Source organism: Chelon labrosus (genome assembly GCF_963514085.1).
Source record: "Chelon labrosus genome assembly, chromosome: 8".
Lineage (NCBI taxonomy): Eukaryota > Metazoa > Chordata > Actinopteri > Mugiliformes > Mugilidae > Chelon > Chelon labrosus.
In genome coordinates this window covers 20,256,126-20,274,638 of record NC_140358.1, presented here as the reverse complement: position 1 = coordinate 20,274,638, position 18,513 = coordinate 20,256,126, and the positions used below count along the sequence as shown (strand labels likewise).

At 44.7% G+C, this 18,513-nt stretch overlaps 2 protein-coding genes across 2 annotated transcripts; both read left to right on the top strand.

Annotated features, from left to right (window-relative positions):
* Positions 1-1,718: 1,718 nt before the first annotated feature.
* Positions 1,719-8,626, top strand: LOC311492175 (sodium/hydrogen exchanger 2-like; the record flags this gene model as incomplete). Its single annotated transcript, XM_084550373.1, has 13 exons — positions 1,719-1,968; positions 3,858-4,080; positions 4,179-4,419; positions 4,502-4,752; positions 4,843-5,060; positions 5,143-5,339; positions 5,426-5,515; positions 6,129-6,199; positions 6,393-6,527; positions 6,710-6,806; positions 6,961-7,089; positions 7,344-7,401; positions 8,074-8,626. 13 exons carry the CDS (start codon positions 1,719-1,721, stop codon positions 8,256-8,258), a joined length of 2,145 nt encoding a protein of 714 aa, XP_084406499.1. The 3' UTR covers positions 8,259-8,626.
* Positions 8,627-8,988: 362 nt separating this feature from the next.
* On the top strand, positions 8,989-12,477 carry LOC311491767 (transmembrane protein 182-like; the record flags this gene model as incomplete). The annotated part of the gene is made up of 5 exons (XM_084549789.1): positions 8,989-9,153; positions 10,243-10,366; positions 10,683-10,781; positions 11,796-11,933; positions 12,232-12,477. The coding sequence occupies 5 exons, from the start codon at positions 8,989-8,991 to the stop codon at positions 12,450-12,452; spliced, it is 747 nt and encodes a 248-aa protein (XP_084405915.1). The 3' UTR covers positions 12,453-12,477.
* Positions 12,478-18,513: the final 6,036 nt, after the last annotated feature.

The window sequence follows — 18,513 nt, the reverse complement described above, 5'->3', positions numbered from 1 at the left end:
AAAACTGGAAGGATAGTGGGGAACTATTGTCTTCAAAGAAGAAATGTGGTCTGCGATCACTTAAACGTTTAGTGAAATCAGATCGAAGAAAAACAACAGTAGAACTCAGGGCTATGTTTAATAGTGAAAGTAAGAACATTTTCACACGTACAGTGTGAAGGGAACTCAAGGGATTTTGACTGAACAGCTGTGTAGCCTTAAGAAAACCACTAATCAGTGAGGATAACCGGGAAAAAAGGCTTCAATTTACTAGGGAGCATAAAGATTGGACTCTGGAGCAATGGAAGAAGGTCATGTGGTCTGATGAGTCCAGATTTACCCTGTTCCAGATTGATGGGTGCATCAGAGTAAGAAGAGAGGCAGATGAAGTGATGCACCCATCATGCCTAGTGCCTACTGTACAAGCCTGTGGGGGCAGTGCTATGATCTGGGGTTGCTGCAGTTGCTCAGGTCTAGGTTCAGCAACATTATGTGCCCAAAGAATGAGGTCAGCTGACTACCTGAATATACTGAACGACCAGGTTATTCCATCAATGGATTTTTTCTTCCTTGATGTTCACAGGCATATTCAGATTGTGAAAGAGTGGTTCAGGGAGCATGAGACATCATTTTCACACATGGATTGGCCACCACAGAGTCCAGACCTTAACCCCATTGAGAATCTTTGGGATGTGCTGGAGAAGGCTTTGCGCAGTGATCAGACTCTCCCATCATCAATACAAGATGGTGAAAAATGAATGCAACACTGGATGGAAATAAATCTTGTGACATTGCAGAAGCTTATTGAAACAATGCCACAGTGAAGGCATGTAGAGTGTGTGACCTTTTTTTGGTGGCGACTGTCTTTGTTTTCTGGCCAGGCAGTGTAGTTTGATTTACAATTATTAAAAAGTGCTCTTGGAGTGCAGAAGGATGTGTAACAACTTTCCAAAAGCAGCAACATCTTCACATGCCATCTGCTCAGAAGGGAAAATAAAAAACAGTCTCTCTAGCAAACATATTTTAGAGCTTATTGTGTAAATGACCTGCTTAATAACATTCTCTAAACATATTATTTTTGCTAATTATAAATTGGAAGGTTTGTTCTGAAAGCCATCCTTATGTTGGCTGTGAAACAGATCACACTGCCAGCATTTTGAAATTAAACGAGGAGCATGTAGAAAGATGATAAAGCCTGAATTTAATAATACGACTCTGAGAGGCGAAGATATTGTCTTGGCCGCTAATTAAAGTCATCTGGTTTCCACAGCGGAAGATATCTGTAACTCCACGTTATTAAGTATTGTAAAAAATGTCAATAATCACAGTGTGCCACGTCTGTAATAACTTGTTTGTTTGAAATAGGATATTACAAATCATATAAACCCCAACAGAGAACACATTTCAAGAAAATTAAGCACTGGCATCACATCATGTGCAAATTAGCTATATATCCCAGAAGGCCTTTCACTGCTCATGCTATTAGATGAACAAAATACAGTATGTTACTGCTTATTTTCAATCTATTGGAGGTGTTAAATGTCATAGAATGGGATGAATGGAAACACAACGTGTCTGTGTGTGTGTTGCACTGCCAGCTCAGGGATTCCTGTGCACATTAGTGGCTGCGTGAGATTTGTTCAGGCTGTTTTGTGTGCATGCTGGTCGCCCTCCCCCTGTCTCTACACCCTGTGTCCTGCTCTCTTTCTCTCTCCTGTTGTCCCAAGCATGGCTGCAGGATGGCTGCCCTGTGGACTCTCCCTCTGCTGCTGCTCTCTGCCTCAGTGCTGGGATGTCGGGCCCTGACCCCTCCTGACGAGCGCCCTCAGCCCCACAACCTACCCCCCTCGCTGGGCTTCAACAGCAGCGATGGCAGCCTGTCCGTGGACCTGCCCATGGCTCTGAGGGTGTTCAGCGTGGACTACCACCACGTGCAGGCTCCCTTTGAGATCGTGCTGTGGATCATGCTGGCCTCGCTGGCCAAGCTGGGTGAGCCTCGGCTGTGCTTCTGCTGATGCTGCTGTATGTGTAATTAGGTAATGCAGGTGGTTATAGGTATTAGCATTACTAAAATCTCTGAGAAATATGTCACTTAAGGTGACTTCATGGCTTGAAGTGTTTAATCAACTACTGCATCAGTAATATGACCCAAGTTGCTAACTAAACTCAGTTCCTTACAGATCACATTTTTTTTTTTTTTTTTTTTTTGTGGTAGTATAAAGATAATACTCTCTCTTTGACATGTACAGTACATGTTGTCCTGGATTTTTGAAGAACTGAAAGCTGTACCACATTAGCGTCCTTCTGAGTTTCTAACTTTCACTTTCCCTTGCATGAACAATAAATGGTAATATTTTGACATATTATTTTGGCTTGGACATACTATACTATATTATATAATATATGATTGGCTCGGGTGTCTTTATATGTAGACTTCCAGCTTTAATTTTTTGGTATTAATGTCCTTATCTAAGGAAAGGTGTAAGAATTAAACTATTTTTTTAAACACATTTCCATATTTGCAGAGGTTCTCATGTAACAAATAAACATAATCATAATCATAATCTTGTCCTCTGGAGGGTCGCGGGGGGGGGGGGGGGTCTATCACGGCTGTCATTGGGCGAGAGGGTTAACCCTAACCCTAACCCTGGACAGAGACAGAGACAGACAACCATTCACACTCACACTCACACTCACACTTGCGGCCAATTTAGAGCCACCAATTAACCTAATAAGCATGTCTTTGGACAGTGGGAGGAAGAGAACCCATGCAGACACAGGGAGGACATGGAAACTCCACACAGAAAGGCCCCATGGATTCAAACCCAGAACCTTCTTGCTGTGAGGCATCAGTGCTAACCACCACACCACTGTGCCGGCCGTTTAATTTAAAATCTACTAAATGACTTTTTTTGTTGGTGTTGGTTCAGCTATGGACGCCCCATAATCGTAATAAAAATGTTAATTTTCCATACTTCATCAAGAATGAAGACTGGAACCCAAAAAGGAAAAAACTGTTTTATGCTTTATTTATTTTGTCTTTAGCTGTGTCTTCAGCAAGTGTAATGCATGCTCAGGGAGCTTGGCTTCATTTGGCTGACCATGAGCAGACTGTATATCCCCATACACCTCAGAATACAACCGAATGCTTCTCTTTTCTGTCACATCATCAGTTCAATATTAGCCCCTCCATGCATGCCAGTGCATCACACAACCTCATGATGTTGTGGAGTAAAGATTTCATCATGAGTAGTTCCAAGCCTTCTCCATCGCGGTATAGGCTGATCTGAGTATTATCTGGTTGGGCCTTTTTAGATATTTTTTGTCAAAATCTACTCTGGTCTTTCTTCTCTTGAAGTTTATGAATGGTTTGCACCTTGTGATGAACCCTCTGTATTTACTCTTGTGAAGTCTCTCCTAGAGAGTGTTCTTAACTTGTCTAGATGTTGTAAAGGGGTCCTGCGCTCCACCACTCTTGTATTTGATTGATGTCCAGGAATTTTTATGTTGCAGTACTCACCAGTGCATTATTTTTTCTCAGAATGAGAAAGAACCAAATGACATGCTTGGAAACAACTCTAGACCTTTTACCTGCTTCTCTTTCTAATAAATAATGACGTTATATCCCACATCTGTCTATGAAACAGCTTCAGGGTCATGTGCCTGATCACTCTGAGTCTAATAGGATACTGTTTATAAAACAGTTGTATCTCCTACACCTTCCTTCAATTTGAGTGTGAATCTCCGCAAAATACTAAATTATATTTCAGTATTTCAGTATCCAACAGACATACTACGGACATATTAAAGAGTTTGTGTGAGTGTGATGTGTATGACACTAAGCCAAACATTATATTTCTTGTGTCTCGTCCCCTCAGGTTTCCACTGGTCGGGTCGTGTTCCAGCAGTCGTCCCAGAGAGCTGTGTCCTCATCATGGTGGGCCTTCTGGTTGGAGGGGTGATCTACGGGGTCCGTCACTCTGCTCCCCCGACTCTCAGCGCAGATGCTTTCTTCCTCTTCCTGCTGCCGCCTATCGTCTTGGACGCAGGATACTTCCTGCCGGGGAGGCTGTTCTTTGAAAACCTTGGTACCATTCTCTGGTCGGTTGGCTTATTTTGTAACCCAGTTGGAACTACAGTAAGTTTTTAAATGCATGAATATGACGCAACCTAAAGTGTATTTTGCATGCCCCATCCAGGTATGCAGTGCTGGGTACCTTATGGAACGTGCTGGGCATCGGCCTGTCTCTGTATGGCGTTTGCCTGCTGGCCCAGAGCTCTCTAGGTGACGTCTCTCTGCTCCACTGCCTGCTCTTTGGCTCGCTGATCGCTGCCGTCGATCCAGTGGCTGTGCTCTCTGTCTTCCAGGAGATGCATGTCAACGAACAGCTGCATATCTTGGTGTTTGGCGAGTCACTGCTCAACGACGCCGTTACCGTGGTAAGGGCAGAAGTGGGATTTGCCTCCAGGCACTTTGTCCTAAACCAGTTATTTGATATTAATACGGCATTTTTCCTTTTAGGTGCTTTACAAGCTGTTTGAGTCCTTCCTCCGCCTGCCCTCAGTGTCAGGCCTGGATGTGTTGCTGGGCGGGTGCAGGGTGGTGGTGGTGGGTCTGGGGGGCCTGTTTGTAGGCCTCTTCTTTGGCCTGCTGGCAGCCCTCACCTCACGGTTCACCTCCAAAGCCCAGGTCATCGCCCCACTCTTTGTCTTCCTCTACTCCTACTTATCTTACCTGACCTCAGAGATGCTTCACCTCTCTGGTATCATGGCGTGAGTGCTGCTACATCCCAAACCTAAACTCCCATCACCTGTAAATGCTTAACATTGTGTAAAAACTGATTGGTTTTGGTTTCCCTGCAGCATTGTGACGTGCGCCGTGACCATGAAGCAGTACGTGGAAGCTAACGTGTCAGAGCGCAGCAACACCAGCATCCAGTACTTCCTGAAGATGTGGAGCAGCGTGAGTGAAACTTTAATCTTCATCTTCCTGGGGGTGTCCACTATACAGGACGTCCACATGTGGAGCTGGCCTTTCGTCTGCTCCACGCTGCTGCTCTGTCTCGTTTGGAGGGCCACAGGTACAAGAATCAAAAATCTTCTTCCTTTAACCAAGCTCGCTGCTTAACATATACAACATCACCAATGCACACTGTCCGTAAGGCGTTCTCCTGCTCACTGCTGTGGTGAACAAGGTCCGGAGGAACACGGTGACCTTCAGAGACCAGTTCATCATTGCCTACGGCGGCCTAAGAGGAGCAATCTGTTTCTCCCTGGTCTTCCTGATTGACGACTTCCCAAAGAAAAGGCTCTTCATCACAACCACCATTGTGGTGATTCTCTTCACCGTCTTTGTACAGGTCGGGAAGTAATGCCACTTGAATTGTGATGAAAACAATTTTTCTTGGGGTTCTGTTGTGGTTTAATCTGTTGAGCTTGCTTTCAGGGGATGACCATAAAGCCTCTAGTGGAGCTGCTGGATGTGAAGAGGAAGAAGAGAGCTCTGCCTACCGTCAGCGAGGAGATCCACAGCAGGGTGAGAAATTACAGCAATCACAGCGAAGTGCACGGCCTGTAATTTAATAAGCCAATATTACTGTGCTCCACATTACAGGTGAAATTAGCTCGTGCTTGTTGAGCGATGGGGATGTGGGGGCCAATATTAGTTTTTGTGATTTAATAAATTACCGGTGAAATGAACTTACTGCTCAGGGAACTAGACAATTTATTTTAGAGTTTATTATTTCCTTGCACAGAGTAATAAAACATCACCTCAGTATAGAGAGTTTAGATTTGTAACTTCCCAAAAGGAGCTTAAGCTATTCAGTTTTCTTGCCACAATTCAATACAATACACACATTGCATGGAAAGCTAAGCTAAGCTAAGCAAGATAAGATGTACTGTCATGTTTAATTTCTGTGGAATTTGTAAATGCATAATAAAATAAGTGCAATATTTTATGAGTGCAAATATGGCATGTGCAGTATATCGTGCAGTGCATTATAGTCAGTTATAGTCCGTTTGACCCAGAGGACGAAAATAAGACATGGAACATGCAGGGAGGACACTGGGCATTTAGAAAAACAAATCAGCGAAGTGCGAATGTGCAGCACATAAAACAGAAATGATATCTTGATGTGTGTTCTTAGCTCATAGATCACCTGCTAGCTGGAATAGAGGATGTGGTTGGCTACTGGGGTCAGCACTACTGGAAAGACAAGTTAGTGTTATTTGTTTCACTTTTACTGTAACTTCTGCTTGTGTTTTTCCCTAAAAGTTTTTGTTGTACATTCCTATTAAAAGATAATGCCCCTCATCACCAGTAGGTGGTAGCAAATGGCAAGTGTATTGTCTGGTGACAAGGTGGTAATGTTGTCATGTGTATTTCCTGAGTGTCCCTCTGTGTTTGTGAGGTTTGAACAGTTCAACAAGAAGTACCTTCGACGTTTCCTGATTCGCGAGGAACACCAGGCTCGCTCCAGCATCCTCCGAGTTTACCAGGAGCTGGAGAGAAGGGACCAAAGAGGGCATGAGGAAGCGCAGACAGTGTAGGAAAAGTGTTTTCTGTTTTATCTTAGTTCATTTTGTTATAGGACTCAAGAGGATTAAAAGTTAATGCATCATGTTCTCAAGCATATCTCACAGCAGTGCTTGTGTGCACAAAAGATATAAAATCGAGTGAATCATACTCACTTGCTCTTGTATTCACATGCGATAACGTTGCCTTTAGGGTGGATCCTCGCTCCCACAGCCGCCCCCTCCTGCCAGAGGAGATGGACAGCATCCGGCGCATCCTCTCCAGAAACCTTCAAAGCTTCAACAGCAAGGTAAATTAAAAACGTTGGTCTGTATATATCTCTTTTAGCATTCCTGTTTTCACCCAACCGCCAACTTTAACTCCAAGATAGTGGAAGTGCCGTAGCAAGAACAGTAACATTCACTTGGATGTTTCTGGGTATGTCGCACGTGTTCTCACTCCAGCAGACACCAGCCTACAGCAGACACACCCTGCACCAGGACGCCGCCATGGAGAGAACGAGGAAGCCCCTTCACAGACACCAGAGTCTGGGAGAGAGAGCCACATATAATACAATCACACACTGGCCACAGGTATTGCAGCTGCATTATTCTTGGATTGTCTTCTTTCTCTAACTAATAAAACATTTCAGTGGTTTTATTTGAAAATGCTGAATAATGTATACATTCTGGGGGGATACATGAAATTCATCAGGCTGAAAATTGTTTAATCTCAATGAACAGTAGCTTGTAGCATAAGATAATATACCACTTGAAACTAAATATTAAGACTTTTAGTGTGATTTTAACCCATTTCATTTGCGTTATCTTCATTTCCATTGTGACAGGATGGAGAGTTCAGAGAAGCGTACAGAATGAGAGCAGGGCTCAGCAGATCTCATACAGGTAAAGATCATATGTTGAACACGTGGAAATGATGCCCTTTCCCCTTCAAGTTTTCAACTTTCACCCCAGTTTGAATCTTAGTTACTGCTGTGACAAAGGACAGCACATTACCCTAACCCTAACTTTTTCTCAAACCTTCTGCTCTCACTATAACAAACAAAACCCAACAACAAACCTTGACAAGTCATAGGCGGTTTAGTCAACTTGACGCAGAAGCTACGGCGACAGAGCAGACACTAGCGCCTCCCCAGAAATGTAACTATGCGCCGAGGCGACGCAGGCCACAAGAGCTGTGATTGGTCCGTTTGGTAGCGGCGTGTTTCCGCTTTAGTATTTCCGGCTGCTTCTCCATCTCCGCAATTTTTGAATTGACTGTTTTGGATCAATAAAACACACGGAGGAAAGGTCAACTGAGGAGGTTCGGAGATACAAACATTTGTATGACTCACAATTTCACAAGCGCACAAGTATAAATTGCAATGGCGTAGGCTACGTGTGTAAGTTACGGCGTCTATGTCCCGCCATACTCTAAATGAGCCATTAGGAATATAGAGACAAATCGTCAGATTGTCCCTTGTGTGTCTCTCTATCTTGACCTTTGACCTGGACAGCTATGGTGTCACTTCCTGGCTCTAGGGTTTACTGTACTGTACTGTTCTTCTCCCTTGGCAGTGTGCTCCATAAGCCCGAGACCTGTGCTCCAAGACTCTTCAGTGCCGGCCCCCTCAGCCCAGACTGGACAAGAGAATCCAAAAGCTGCTAGAGAGAGCCAGACTTATCCAGAACAGCAAGCACCCGAGGAGAGAGGCCCCAAGAAACAACTCAGCTTTGTTTTGGAGAATGAAAAGAAGCAATGAAGATGGACTAAGAGGAAGAAACAAAAGAAAAAACAATACATGCAAAAGCAATGAATGCAATGTGTGTTCAGCCATTTGGAATGGCTCCATGAAGTGACGAGTCCCTCATATTCCTTTAGTCAGAGATGGGATGTGCAAGACTGGATTGATAAAAGGCTTCAGCAGTTTTATGGACATCTCCCAGTTAAAGCTGCTAAAATGGATCAAATGATTTTATGATTGTGTGAGTGTTTGCCAGCTGCAATAAAACCTTCCTCTGCTCAGCGTTTCACCTCTAGAACAACTCTGGTGGAGGTCCGAGGGTCATTTGCATCTCCAGTCTAATTCATTTTCAAAGTGGCGCTTCAAGAGTAACACTTGGGTCAGAAATACCTTGCAGCCATAAATGCCGATACCCACCGTCCACATTATTAACCACACTCACACTCACACACCAACGTCACCTCTCCTTGTTTCCTTTATAAAGGCTCAACACACCCAGCGGTAATTTGACGAGGACAGGCTTCCTAAAAATAAGTCCCGTCCCCCCGTCTGACCCCCTCAGTTACTGAAGCCTCTTTTCCTCGCAGCTCGCAGCATACCAGGGAGTGGCTGGGACTGAGTGATTGTTTTCTTTAGGGGACTGGGGTTGGGTAGAGGGCTGCACAGTGGACACCAGTGAGGAGACACTGACCTGGGGACTAAAAGCTGAGGAGACGAACGCAACAAAGGAGGTTTAAGGGCTGGAGTCATGAGAGTGGGAGCTGCAGCCTTGGCTGGGGGGATTTTTGGGGTGGTAGGGACTCTGTGTTTCCTCCTGGCTTTTGGTACAGACTACTGGCTGGTAGCTAGTGACGACTGTGGACCATATACATGGCCAACGCCAACAACACTTGCAGGGGAGAATGAGACGGAGGTAGGACAGACACAAGTGTGCACACAGCTGAATGCTAATCTCACTGATCCCTGCTAGATTTGGTCGCTAACCTCCGTCGGAGCAAAACATATAAAAGTCGCTGCAGAGTATTATTTTTGTAGCGTAAGATCACAACCACAAAAACACCCGCGTGGAACACGATCAGATGCTCTGTACACGGTGGTGTGCAAGCTATGCCACTATAGGATATTTAAAGATGCGCTGAAGTAATTTAGTATTGCACTTCCATAACCGTGAAGGCTGAGGCACCCTCACTCCCAGTCTGACTCCTAGTGATCTTCAAGTTGGCTCGAGCTCCTAAAATAGGGCAACAAAATTCTTTTATTTAACCCTCCCTGCTCGATGAATATGCATATCTTCCTGTAACACTGTCTCTCTGTTGATAAGACTCTGTAAAGCTGTATGTGCGCACACTGGTGCTCCGATCCTTCAGCTGTTGAGATATTTCAGACCATCCAATCATATTTCCATCACTACAGTCCTACAGAGGATCTCATATAGCCATAATGTTCCTGGTCCACTTTAAACTTTAAACCATGAGGATATCATCAGGGTCCAACTTGACAAAATTCCTCCACAACCCTTAAACAACCGTTTTCACATGTTGAGCAGGACTCCCCACGACGAGTCATCTGATCTTGTGGAGTGCCCCCTTTCATTTTCCAGCCTATTCTCCCATGCGGCATTTGTGAGAAAGTCCGAAGTAAGGGATATATTTAGAAAAGCTAATCCCCCGGCGAACTCCTCCGCGACATCACGGCCCAGCGGAGTCTTTCATTTTAAATAAAAGAGGATGATTAAAGTTGTTGTGTTATTCAGCATCATCAATCATATTTTTGACAGGGCGAGTAAGTTCCCCAAGAAAACCTCACACAGACCAGCAGGCCGTAATCAGAACCACGTTTGATGCCGTGGCACCGCTGAAGCGCAGACACACACACACACACACAAACACAGAGAGCAGCTAGCACGCAGACATGTGTTGACAACGCTGACAGAAAACATGGTTCGTCCATCTTTAGACATTTGAGCGTCTGTCTCTGTGATGTCGGTCTGTGTCTTCCTCAGATCCAGTCAGTGGGGGAGGTCACCGTTTCTCCTTTGTCTCTCACTCTGCACCATGAGGGCTTTTTCTGGCGCTGTGCGTTTCAGGTGGAGAACACAACGCATGCAGTCCTGGCCACTCTCTTCAGTATGTAGACAAAGCTTTCTGCCACTAAAGTTGTGCAAAGTTTTTGTTGGGGGTGGTCCAGGGTGGTTGCATGCCTGATGCTCAGCAGTTTGGTCAGCTACACATGCAAGTTACAAGTATATGAAAAGATGTCCACTATGTGAATATGTGACAGAAAATATAAAGGACAGCTAGAATAATCGGTTACCTTCTATTTCAGTTTGGGGATTTTTTAAATTTGTTTAGTTTTCCCCTGTAATTAATCATATGTTGTAAAGTGCCTTTAAATTGTCTTTATTTTTTAGATTATGATCTTTCCCATTTCTTTTATATGCAGCAAACCAGCCAGAGTCCAAGGTGTGTTTCCATGGTTACCTCTTCCCGCTACCTGTTGCATTTGGACAAGTTCCGGATCCAAAGTATGATGCTACAGCAGGTAATTCACAGCCCCAAATACACATTTGTTGGCCAGAAGTGCTCAAATTTAATGTTCAATTTTGACAAAAGTCGTAGCTTGCACCTTATTATTGGGTTAATTTTACACTTTCTGCTATATGCACTTCTGGTTAGATGCCAAACTGCATTTCGACGTGTACATCTAATCTTCACACTTTAAATACTGTGAGCGGCAGTCACCAAGAAGTTTTTGGTGATGTGACTGCGATTATTCTCAGTCAGTCAGGTCCTAGCCTACATCTAAAACACAGCCAAAACAAAGGCAAGTGGGCATGTTTGAGCGTGCTTCCTACACGTCAGTACTGAAGTTGCTCCTTAGTCCTTGTGTTGGAACGCCATCAAGAAAAACTCACACAAGTCCTGTCACTTTTGCTTTAGATTTGCTTTAGATTTTGTCATGTGAGTTTTGGGGGTGGAACCACCCATAAGTGGAGCTAAATAAAAACCTGGACGCTCGCTGGAGGAAGCCCTTTGCACATTAGATGAACCTCCATCAAGAAATCCAGTTGCATTCTAGTCCAGCATTTGGAATTAACCTGATAACATAGTTGAGTATAGGTACAGACACATTGTTTTTAGTTTTTGTGCAGCGTAACTATTTATTATTTAATAATGCATTATTTAGTAAGATTCAGAGGAGATGGGAAGTGATAAGATAAGATAATCCTTTAATTTATCCCACAGTGGGGAAATTTGCAGTGTTGCAGCAGCACATAGTTTAAGGACAGTGCACACGAGAAATTAAATCAATACAAAAACAGCAAATTAAATTCAACGGTAGTTCTACATATGTGGTCTACTGGGAGCAGGCTTGGTTGTATAGTAGTCTAAGCAAAGCAAAGTAACCAAATAAATAATCATCCCATCCAGTTCTTGGCAAAAATCTGAGGACCATATTCCCTCAAAAACACTGAGCATCTACCTCAGTGGCCTCAACTCTGTCCTGTGCAAAAACTTGCTGACAGGTGCGCTGCTCTGCTCGTGTCTCCCGCAGTGTTTCGGGGTTTCTGGACCGTGCTGATAATCATCGGGCTGGTCTTGGCTCTATCCGGAGGCTTCCTCTTGGTCTGTGGCGTCCCCTTCATCAGCCACAAGCTGTACAAGCTGGGCGGGGCCTTCCTCATCGCTGCTGGTAAAATATAGACCACTGTGTGTTTGTGTGTGTGAATGTGGAGTTCACGTGTGTCTGGGGAGAAGGTGAATGCACAGACACAAGCAGCTGCCGTCAGCTGCTCATGCCTGACATGACGCATGACAAACACGCTCGACACACAGAACGGCAGATGCCACTCTGCTGTACCGTCACTATAACAACAGGTGTAAACACTGCCGCCGTGGTAACAGCAGAGATGAGGAGGAGCTGCATTCCTCTGCAGTTATTCACAGTAGTGATAGCATCTATCTCTAATGCTCCCTATATCCCTCCACAGCCTGCTTGTTCCTGGCCGTGCTTCTGCTCTACGTGCTGTGGATGGAGGTGGTGGACGTGAAGCAGTACATCCTGCAGGAGTGGGGAGATATGTGTCCAGAGGCGCAGGTGTCGGTGCTCTATGGCCTGTCGTTCATGGTGGCGGCGGCCGGCGTGCCCCTGGAGCTCGTCTCTGGCCTGGTCTTCATGCTGGTGGGCCGTGCGCTGCATGCCAGCAAGTGAGCGGCGGGCCATCTGGCTAGTAGGAGAGGACTGACCTTTTTATGTCCTGCACTGGGACTCAGCAGCACCCTTGTGGGGTGTAAATACTGCCTGGAAACATACGACCAATATTACAGCACCACGCTTTGGATGTTAAATTAAGTTTTCTCGCACTTCTTTGCTCAATTTCTAATTTTTTAAAACAAATAACTACAAATATATTCTCATCGCATGAAGCCATTGCTGTTTTTATTGATGCTGCAGATGATGAGTCCATAGAGTAGAAGGTGAGATATGCACGGGTGAACCAGCTGTGTCTCCTGTCCTGATTTTGGCACAGGATCAAAGTGCGCTAGCTGCAGCGGAGTGGGGTTAGAGGCAGGAATGGCTGAACGGACTGGAGAGAGAGAGAGAGGGTGGGGGTGGAGCGGGAGATATACGGATAAGAGGGGAGGGGGCACAGAGAGAATTGATGTGTGTAGGGGGGCACAAGGGGGCTTTGAGAAATGAACAGCTGTTTGTGGGGTTTGGTTGGTATACAGCAGGCCAGCCACCTGCCTCCTTCACCCCAATCACATTTCACTCCCTCCTTCAGTCTCTCGTGCTTCATTGTTTGTGTCTTATTTCTCTGTATTACATCTATTTAAATAAAGTTTATATTCCGAAATCTTTAAAACTTTACGTAAACACATAAAGGAACTCAGTGGGAATCCTCTTTATTCGTCTGCGTTTGTGTGAATGGAGAATCACACACTTGTGATTGTATCATAACTGCCACGATATTAGATCATCCTTCCTTTGTGTGTGAGAGTGTGTGTGTGTTTGCTTCAAAGAACTCAACGATCGTTCCCGCACAAATCGTACACACACGTGCTGTGATCACACTGAGCGGGACGCAACGGTGTTGATTTTATAATACGCTGTGCTTCTATACTGCACATACACTGCTCATACTAGTACTGATTGATGTAAGATTGACTGTAGCACTGCAATGTAACACCAGGTGAGCTGGGGAGTTTATACTGAATGTGAGGATAACCTCTAATTTTTGTAGGTTGTGGTTGAATTGTTTGACATGGCTGTCACTGGTACACGTTTGTGTTTATTCATTGATACTGTACATTTCAGTGGTAATTGCTGGCTGTGTTAGCATGTCTGTGAAGCCTTGACTGTAATTGATGCTTAAATTAAACCTTCAAACCATCAAGAGCTTAATTTCTAGAAGTCGGAAAAATAATATCTCACCTCTGGATTGCAAGGCCTGAGACAAATTTGCGATATTTTGTTATATACATAAAACTGTCTCGACTTTGTGACATAAAGCAGGAAATCTTAACAGCTGGGTCCAGTTTGATTCATAAAGCGTCCCCCCACCATGAGAAAACACCCCACTTCTGATCCAAGGAAGCACGGTGGAAGAATAACAGATAAAAAGAAGCAGAAGTCAAAACCCAGAGCAGGCAGTTAGTGATATGCCAGAAGTGGTAAATATGGAGGAAGCGGTGCAGCCGTCACTAGTATTCCTGGTAACTCAAGATCAGTATTAGTACAGAAGCAAAGCTTAGGGAAGCAGCCGACAGTGGGAAGCTCAACAAATGCTCAGTTGCCCTAATACACCGATCAGCCACAGCATTAAAACCTCTGACAGGAGAAGTAAATAACATTGACCATCTTGTGACAAGTCATTGTTCTGCTGGGAAACTTTTGGACCCGACACTCGTGTGGATGTTATTTAGACATGTACCCGGGACACTAGTTCAGTCACAAACCAGGAGCTAGTGGTTGTGGTGATTTAACCGGTTTATTGTCAAGACAGAGGAAGCAGGTTGGAGCAGATTTGCAGGTCGCCGGAGATGGACCAGAACCAGGTTTGCGGGGAAATCCAGGAAAAAGCAGGGAGGAAGGCTGGCAGACTGATAGAGCTGTGTAAGGATTCCAGGGAGAATTCGACAGAACAGGTGAGTAGATGAACCAAGAGCAGAAGACAACAGTCAGCAATTGCAAAGGAAAACTCAGATCTATATACGAGAGCCATGGCACTATACCGCTAAAGGTTAGCAGACAATCTGGCGACGACTGGAGCAATGAACCAGGATTTATAGACAAGGAGAGTCGATGGCTGATGAGGCTCCATTGATTCCAGGTGTGCAGGTAAGTGGGTCCAGCTCCACCCGGCTCCAGACCAACCTCCAGTCAGGAGACACACACAGAGAGACAGACACACCCAACAAGGAACACACACACAGTACCACCCACCTAGACCAGACCAGGCACCCCCATCCCATAGTAATGACACTCCTTGATGGCAGCATCCTGACACAGGCACACACACAAGCGGTTTATTAACAACTCAAAAAACATGAAAAACAGCACATGGTGTTGACCTGGCCTCCAAATTCACTCCAAACTGATCAAGTATCTGTGGGGTGCACTGGAACAAGCCTGATCCACAGAGGCCCCTCACTTCAACCCATAGGACCCAAAGGCCCCCCACTAACAACATCCTGTTACCAGACACCACAGGACACCCTCAGAAGGCCTGTGTCCATTCTCTGATGAGTCACAACTGTTTTGGAGTGACAGAGTCAGACATGGAGTCAGCACGATGAATGAATGAAGTGCCAGGGTTGACAGAAAAGGCCAAAGATCTCTACTGATACAGCTATGGACTGGCTGTATGGACGTCTTGAGGTGTCAAAAAAAAAAAATGTTTAAAGCTAAGGCCCATCAGTCCCAGAATCCCTTTGCAGCATTACAACAACCCAGAACATAGTTTTCAGTTAGGAGAAGAACAAGCAGGCCTGCAACAGATGGTGTTGGCCCCCACAGAGTCAGCCTGGGATTACATGAACACACAGAAAACACTGAAACAGCCTAAATCCCCCGAGAAACTATGGCACGTTCTCCAAGATGGTTCCTACCTGCCAACTACCCTGAAAAACTGAATGTCCTTTGAACTGTTGCTGGTTTAAAGGGAAGCCAAATGTTGTTATTCTTTTTTTTTTCATTTACTACAGTTTGAATGGAGTAAATTTATTAAAGAAATGCATCATTTACATACACATTCACTCTATAATTGTGTCTCAGTTGTTTCCAGTTATGCCTTAACCTGAAGCTTAAATCTGCATGCTATGCAAAGTGATTAAAGGTCTATTTCTGTCATTCGTTCTCTCGTCCAACCAACTTCTTCACCAGTAACCTCTTCGCCACAGACCTGCGTGAACAGCAGACATCAAGTTCACTGACCTCATGGAGCTGTGTGGAGTTCCACTATGAGCCAGCAGAGGGCTCTCCAGCTCTCCTCTTGGAAAGCTGAACTTCCCATGCATGGATGAACGTGAGGAAGAAAAATGAGGAAAGGAAGAAGAAAGTGAAGGCAAAGGAAAGGAAGCAATTACTGAGCAGTATTGAGCTAGAACCCTGGCTTGTTCACTGACTGTAGGTCTTCCTAATCATAGTTAATTAACTCTTATGTCTCCTCCCCTGTCATCCACAACAATGGAAACACACTGTCACTTCATTTAAGGGAGAAATGATCGTGCACTTCAAGTGGCAGCGATTACGCTGTTGTTATATAGTTAGAGCTAACATTATGCATATGCATATCACAGGAATAAAGACATGACATGATAATAAAGCAATAAATGCTTTGACTATTATGACAATTAACCCCCATGGACCGAAGGTACGCGTGCATTTTGTTGATTAGAGGTAATGAATATGAGTGTGTGTGTGTGTGTGGAGATATTTTCAGGCGTGTCTCTAATATTCCCAGTATTTGCTGCACACATGTGACCCGTGAGATGAGCAAACAGCAGGACGTGGTCTCACGCCGTAGGGAAAATTGACCCTACGCGGACCCCTTACCCTTCCGTACCTCGGGAGCACCTGGACTGAATACTGGTGGGCTCTAATCCAGTCAAAGAGGGGGACACACTTGGTGAGAGCTCTTTCCTGCCTTTCTCTAACCCCCTAACTCTACTAGTGAGCCGATTACCTGCTCTGTGTATGTGCGTGTGTTTGAGCCCCAGTCCTGAACATACCTCTTTGTGTGTGTGTGTGTGTGTGGGGGTGTGCTCGTGAGTGTGTGCTCACACACAGGGCCAGACGGACACAGCTTCTTCCAGATAAAGGCTTTTTCTCCTGTCAAAAATGACTGCCCTGATAAGAGCTGATATGAGAGAAAAGCGAGCCTTATGGCATCACTCTTTCTTTTTTTTTGTTTCTTTTGTAAACCCCAAATCCCCAGGAACAGACCAAACCCACCCCCTCTCCTCACCCAACACATACAGCGCTAATCTGTATTGGGGGGGGGGGTTATAGTTGAGGTAGAGAGGGAGCAGGTGGAGGGATAAAGAAGAGTTGCTGTGCGTGTTACTTTTTCTGTTTCTGTATTTTCATGAAAAAAGTACTGTGGTCATATTAAAGAAAAGACACCCCCCCCCCCCCAAACACACACACACACACGTGCGCGTATGTGCAGTGTTCACGCAGACAGATTATGTCTCAGGCAGTCAGAGCTCCTGCCTTCAATTAACCTCACAAAGACAGGATCACTTACACACGATGACGATAGCAGGAGGGAGACAGGGAAGACTGTGGATGTGTGTGTGTAAATTGCTTCAACGTATATGCAGAGAGGCCTGTCGTCTTATTAGTCAAGGACATAACATCATATTCTCTGTTCTCTGAGATTCCTGTGTATCTCACACCATGTTCTGCATGTACAGAACCATCATGTTTCCTCAAACGTTGCTGCTGAGAAGAGAAAAAAACAGCAAAAATTAAACGTGGAAGGCAGTGTTGACTGTTAAATAAATACAAAATGTGATGTAAAGGGTCTTTACATTTGGAGGATGAAGATGAAACTGATACAAGGTGCTGCTCTCTTTCTGAATGTGTTGTCAGTCACCGTGATAAGAGGATTTGCTTCCATCTGAATACTTGTTTATCTGTACTTTATAGTTTTGGTTCTAACTTCGGTTGTACATGTGCACTTAATGCTCGTCTATTTTCGGCTACACCAGCTAAAGTGGATGATTGCAGATGCTTTGTGGAAAACCAACAAAGCCGGCATCCGTGTTAAGGTTTTTTTTTGCAGAGCCAAAGTAGTGTGGTGAAGTTGAAGACTGTGTGCGGCGAAACAAAGTAATCGGGACAATTTTTGTAACTTCACGCTGAGATTGGTGGGAAAATTTTTGTCCCGGGCTTGCCTCTTTCATTCTTCGGTCCCTTTTCATATGAAGAGCCAAATGCCACACGGTGAACAAACAAAGTTAGCATTTGACCGGCCTTCAAATATCTACAAAACTTTTCAACGTACAGATTAAAACTAGATTTCTGCTTCGACAGACAAGAATTGTGATTTAAAAGCATTTCCTCGTGCACGTCTCTCAGTGTCTAGACTGTAAAAAAAGCAGATGCCATGACAGCTCCTCAAAAGCCCCGCCCCCCTCCATATTAGTAGTAGTACACGTCAAATACATTTTGTTCCAGGATGGTCATGTTAGGTGGTGAATACTGTATAACGCTGATGTTCAAGCGTCAATTTTTTTAGAGAAGTTTTGTTTTAGTTAGCTATGTGATGCTATAAAAACAGGATGTGACATCAGGATGATTGACAGTTGCCATTAACAACCGCTCTGTGAAGTGTATTATCCAACAATACAAGAATTCTAGGGTCAGTTTAACCAATGGGAGGAAGTGGAGATGTCTCCTCCATTTTTTTACAGGGCCTATAGGCCCAAAGGCTACGGCGTACTCTCCGTGTGGATCTGTTGCAGTGGCATTAACCAAGTATAAGGCTTGTCCAATATTCAAGTTCAGAAGCTTTCCAACTCCTCCCTCTATCCCATCATTTCACACAACATATTTACCAATTATCAAGCAACAGAGCACAGTCGGGAACACCCTCGACAATTGGGTGTCTTAGACAGACAGTGGGCTCATATGGCGTTAGACCAGTGTGATACAGTAGATTTGATGCGTAGCTTTAATCATCTCTGTTGCCTTCCTCCCTCACCTGCTGCTGATCGGCAGGGAAGGTAAAGCTGTTCTGGCTCGCCCTGTTCGTTTGTGTTTT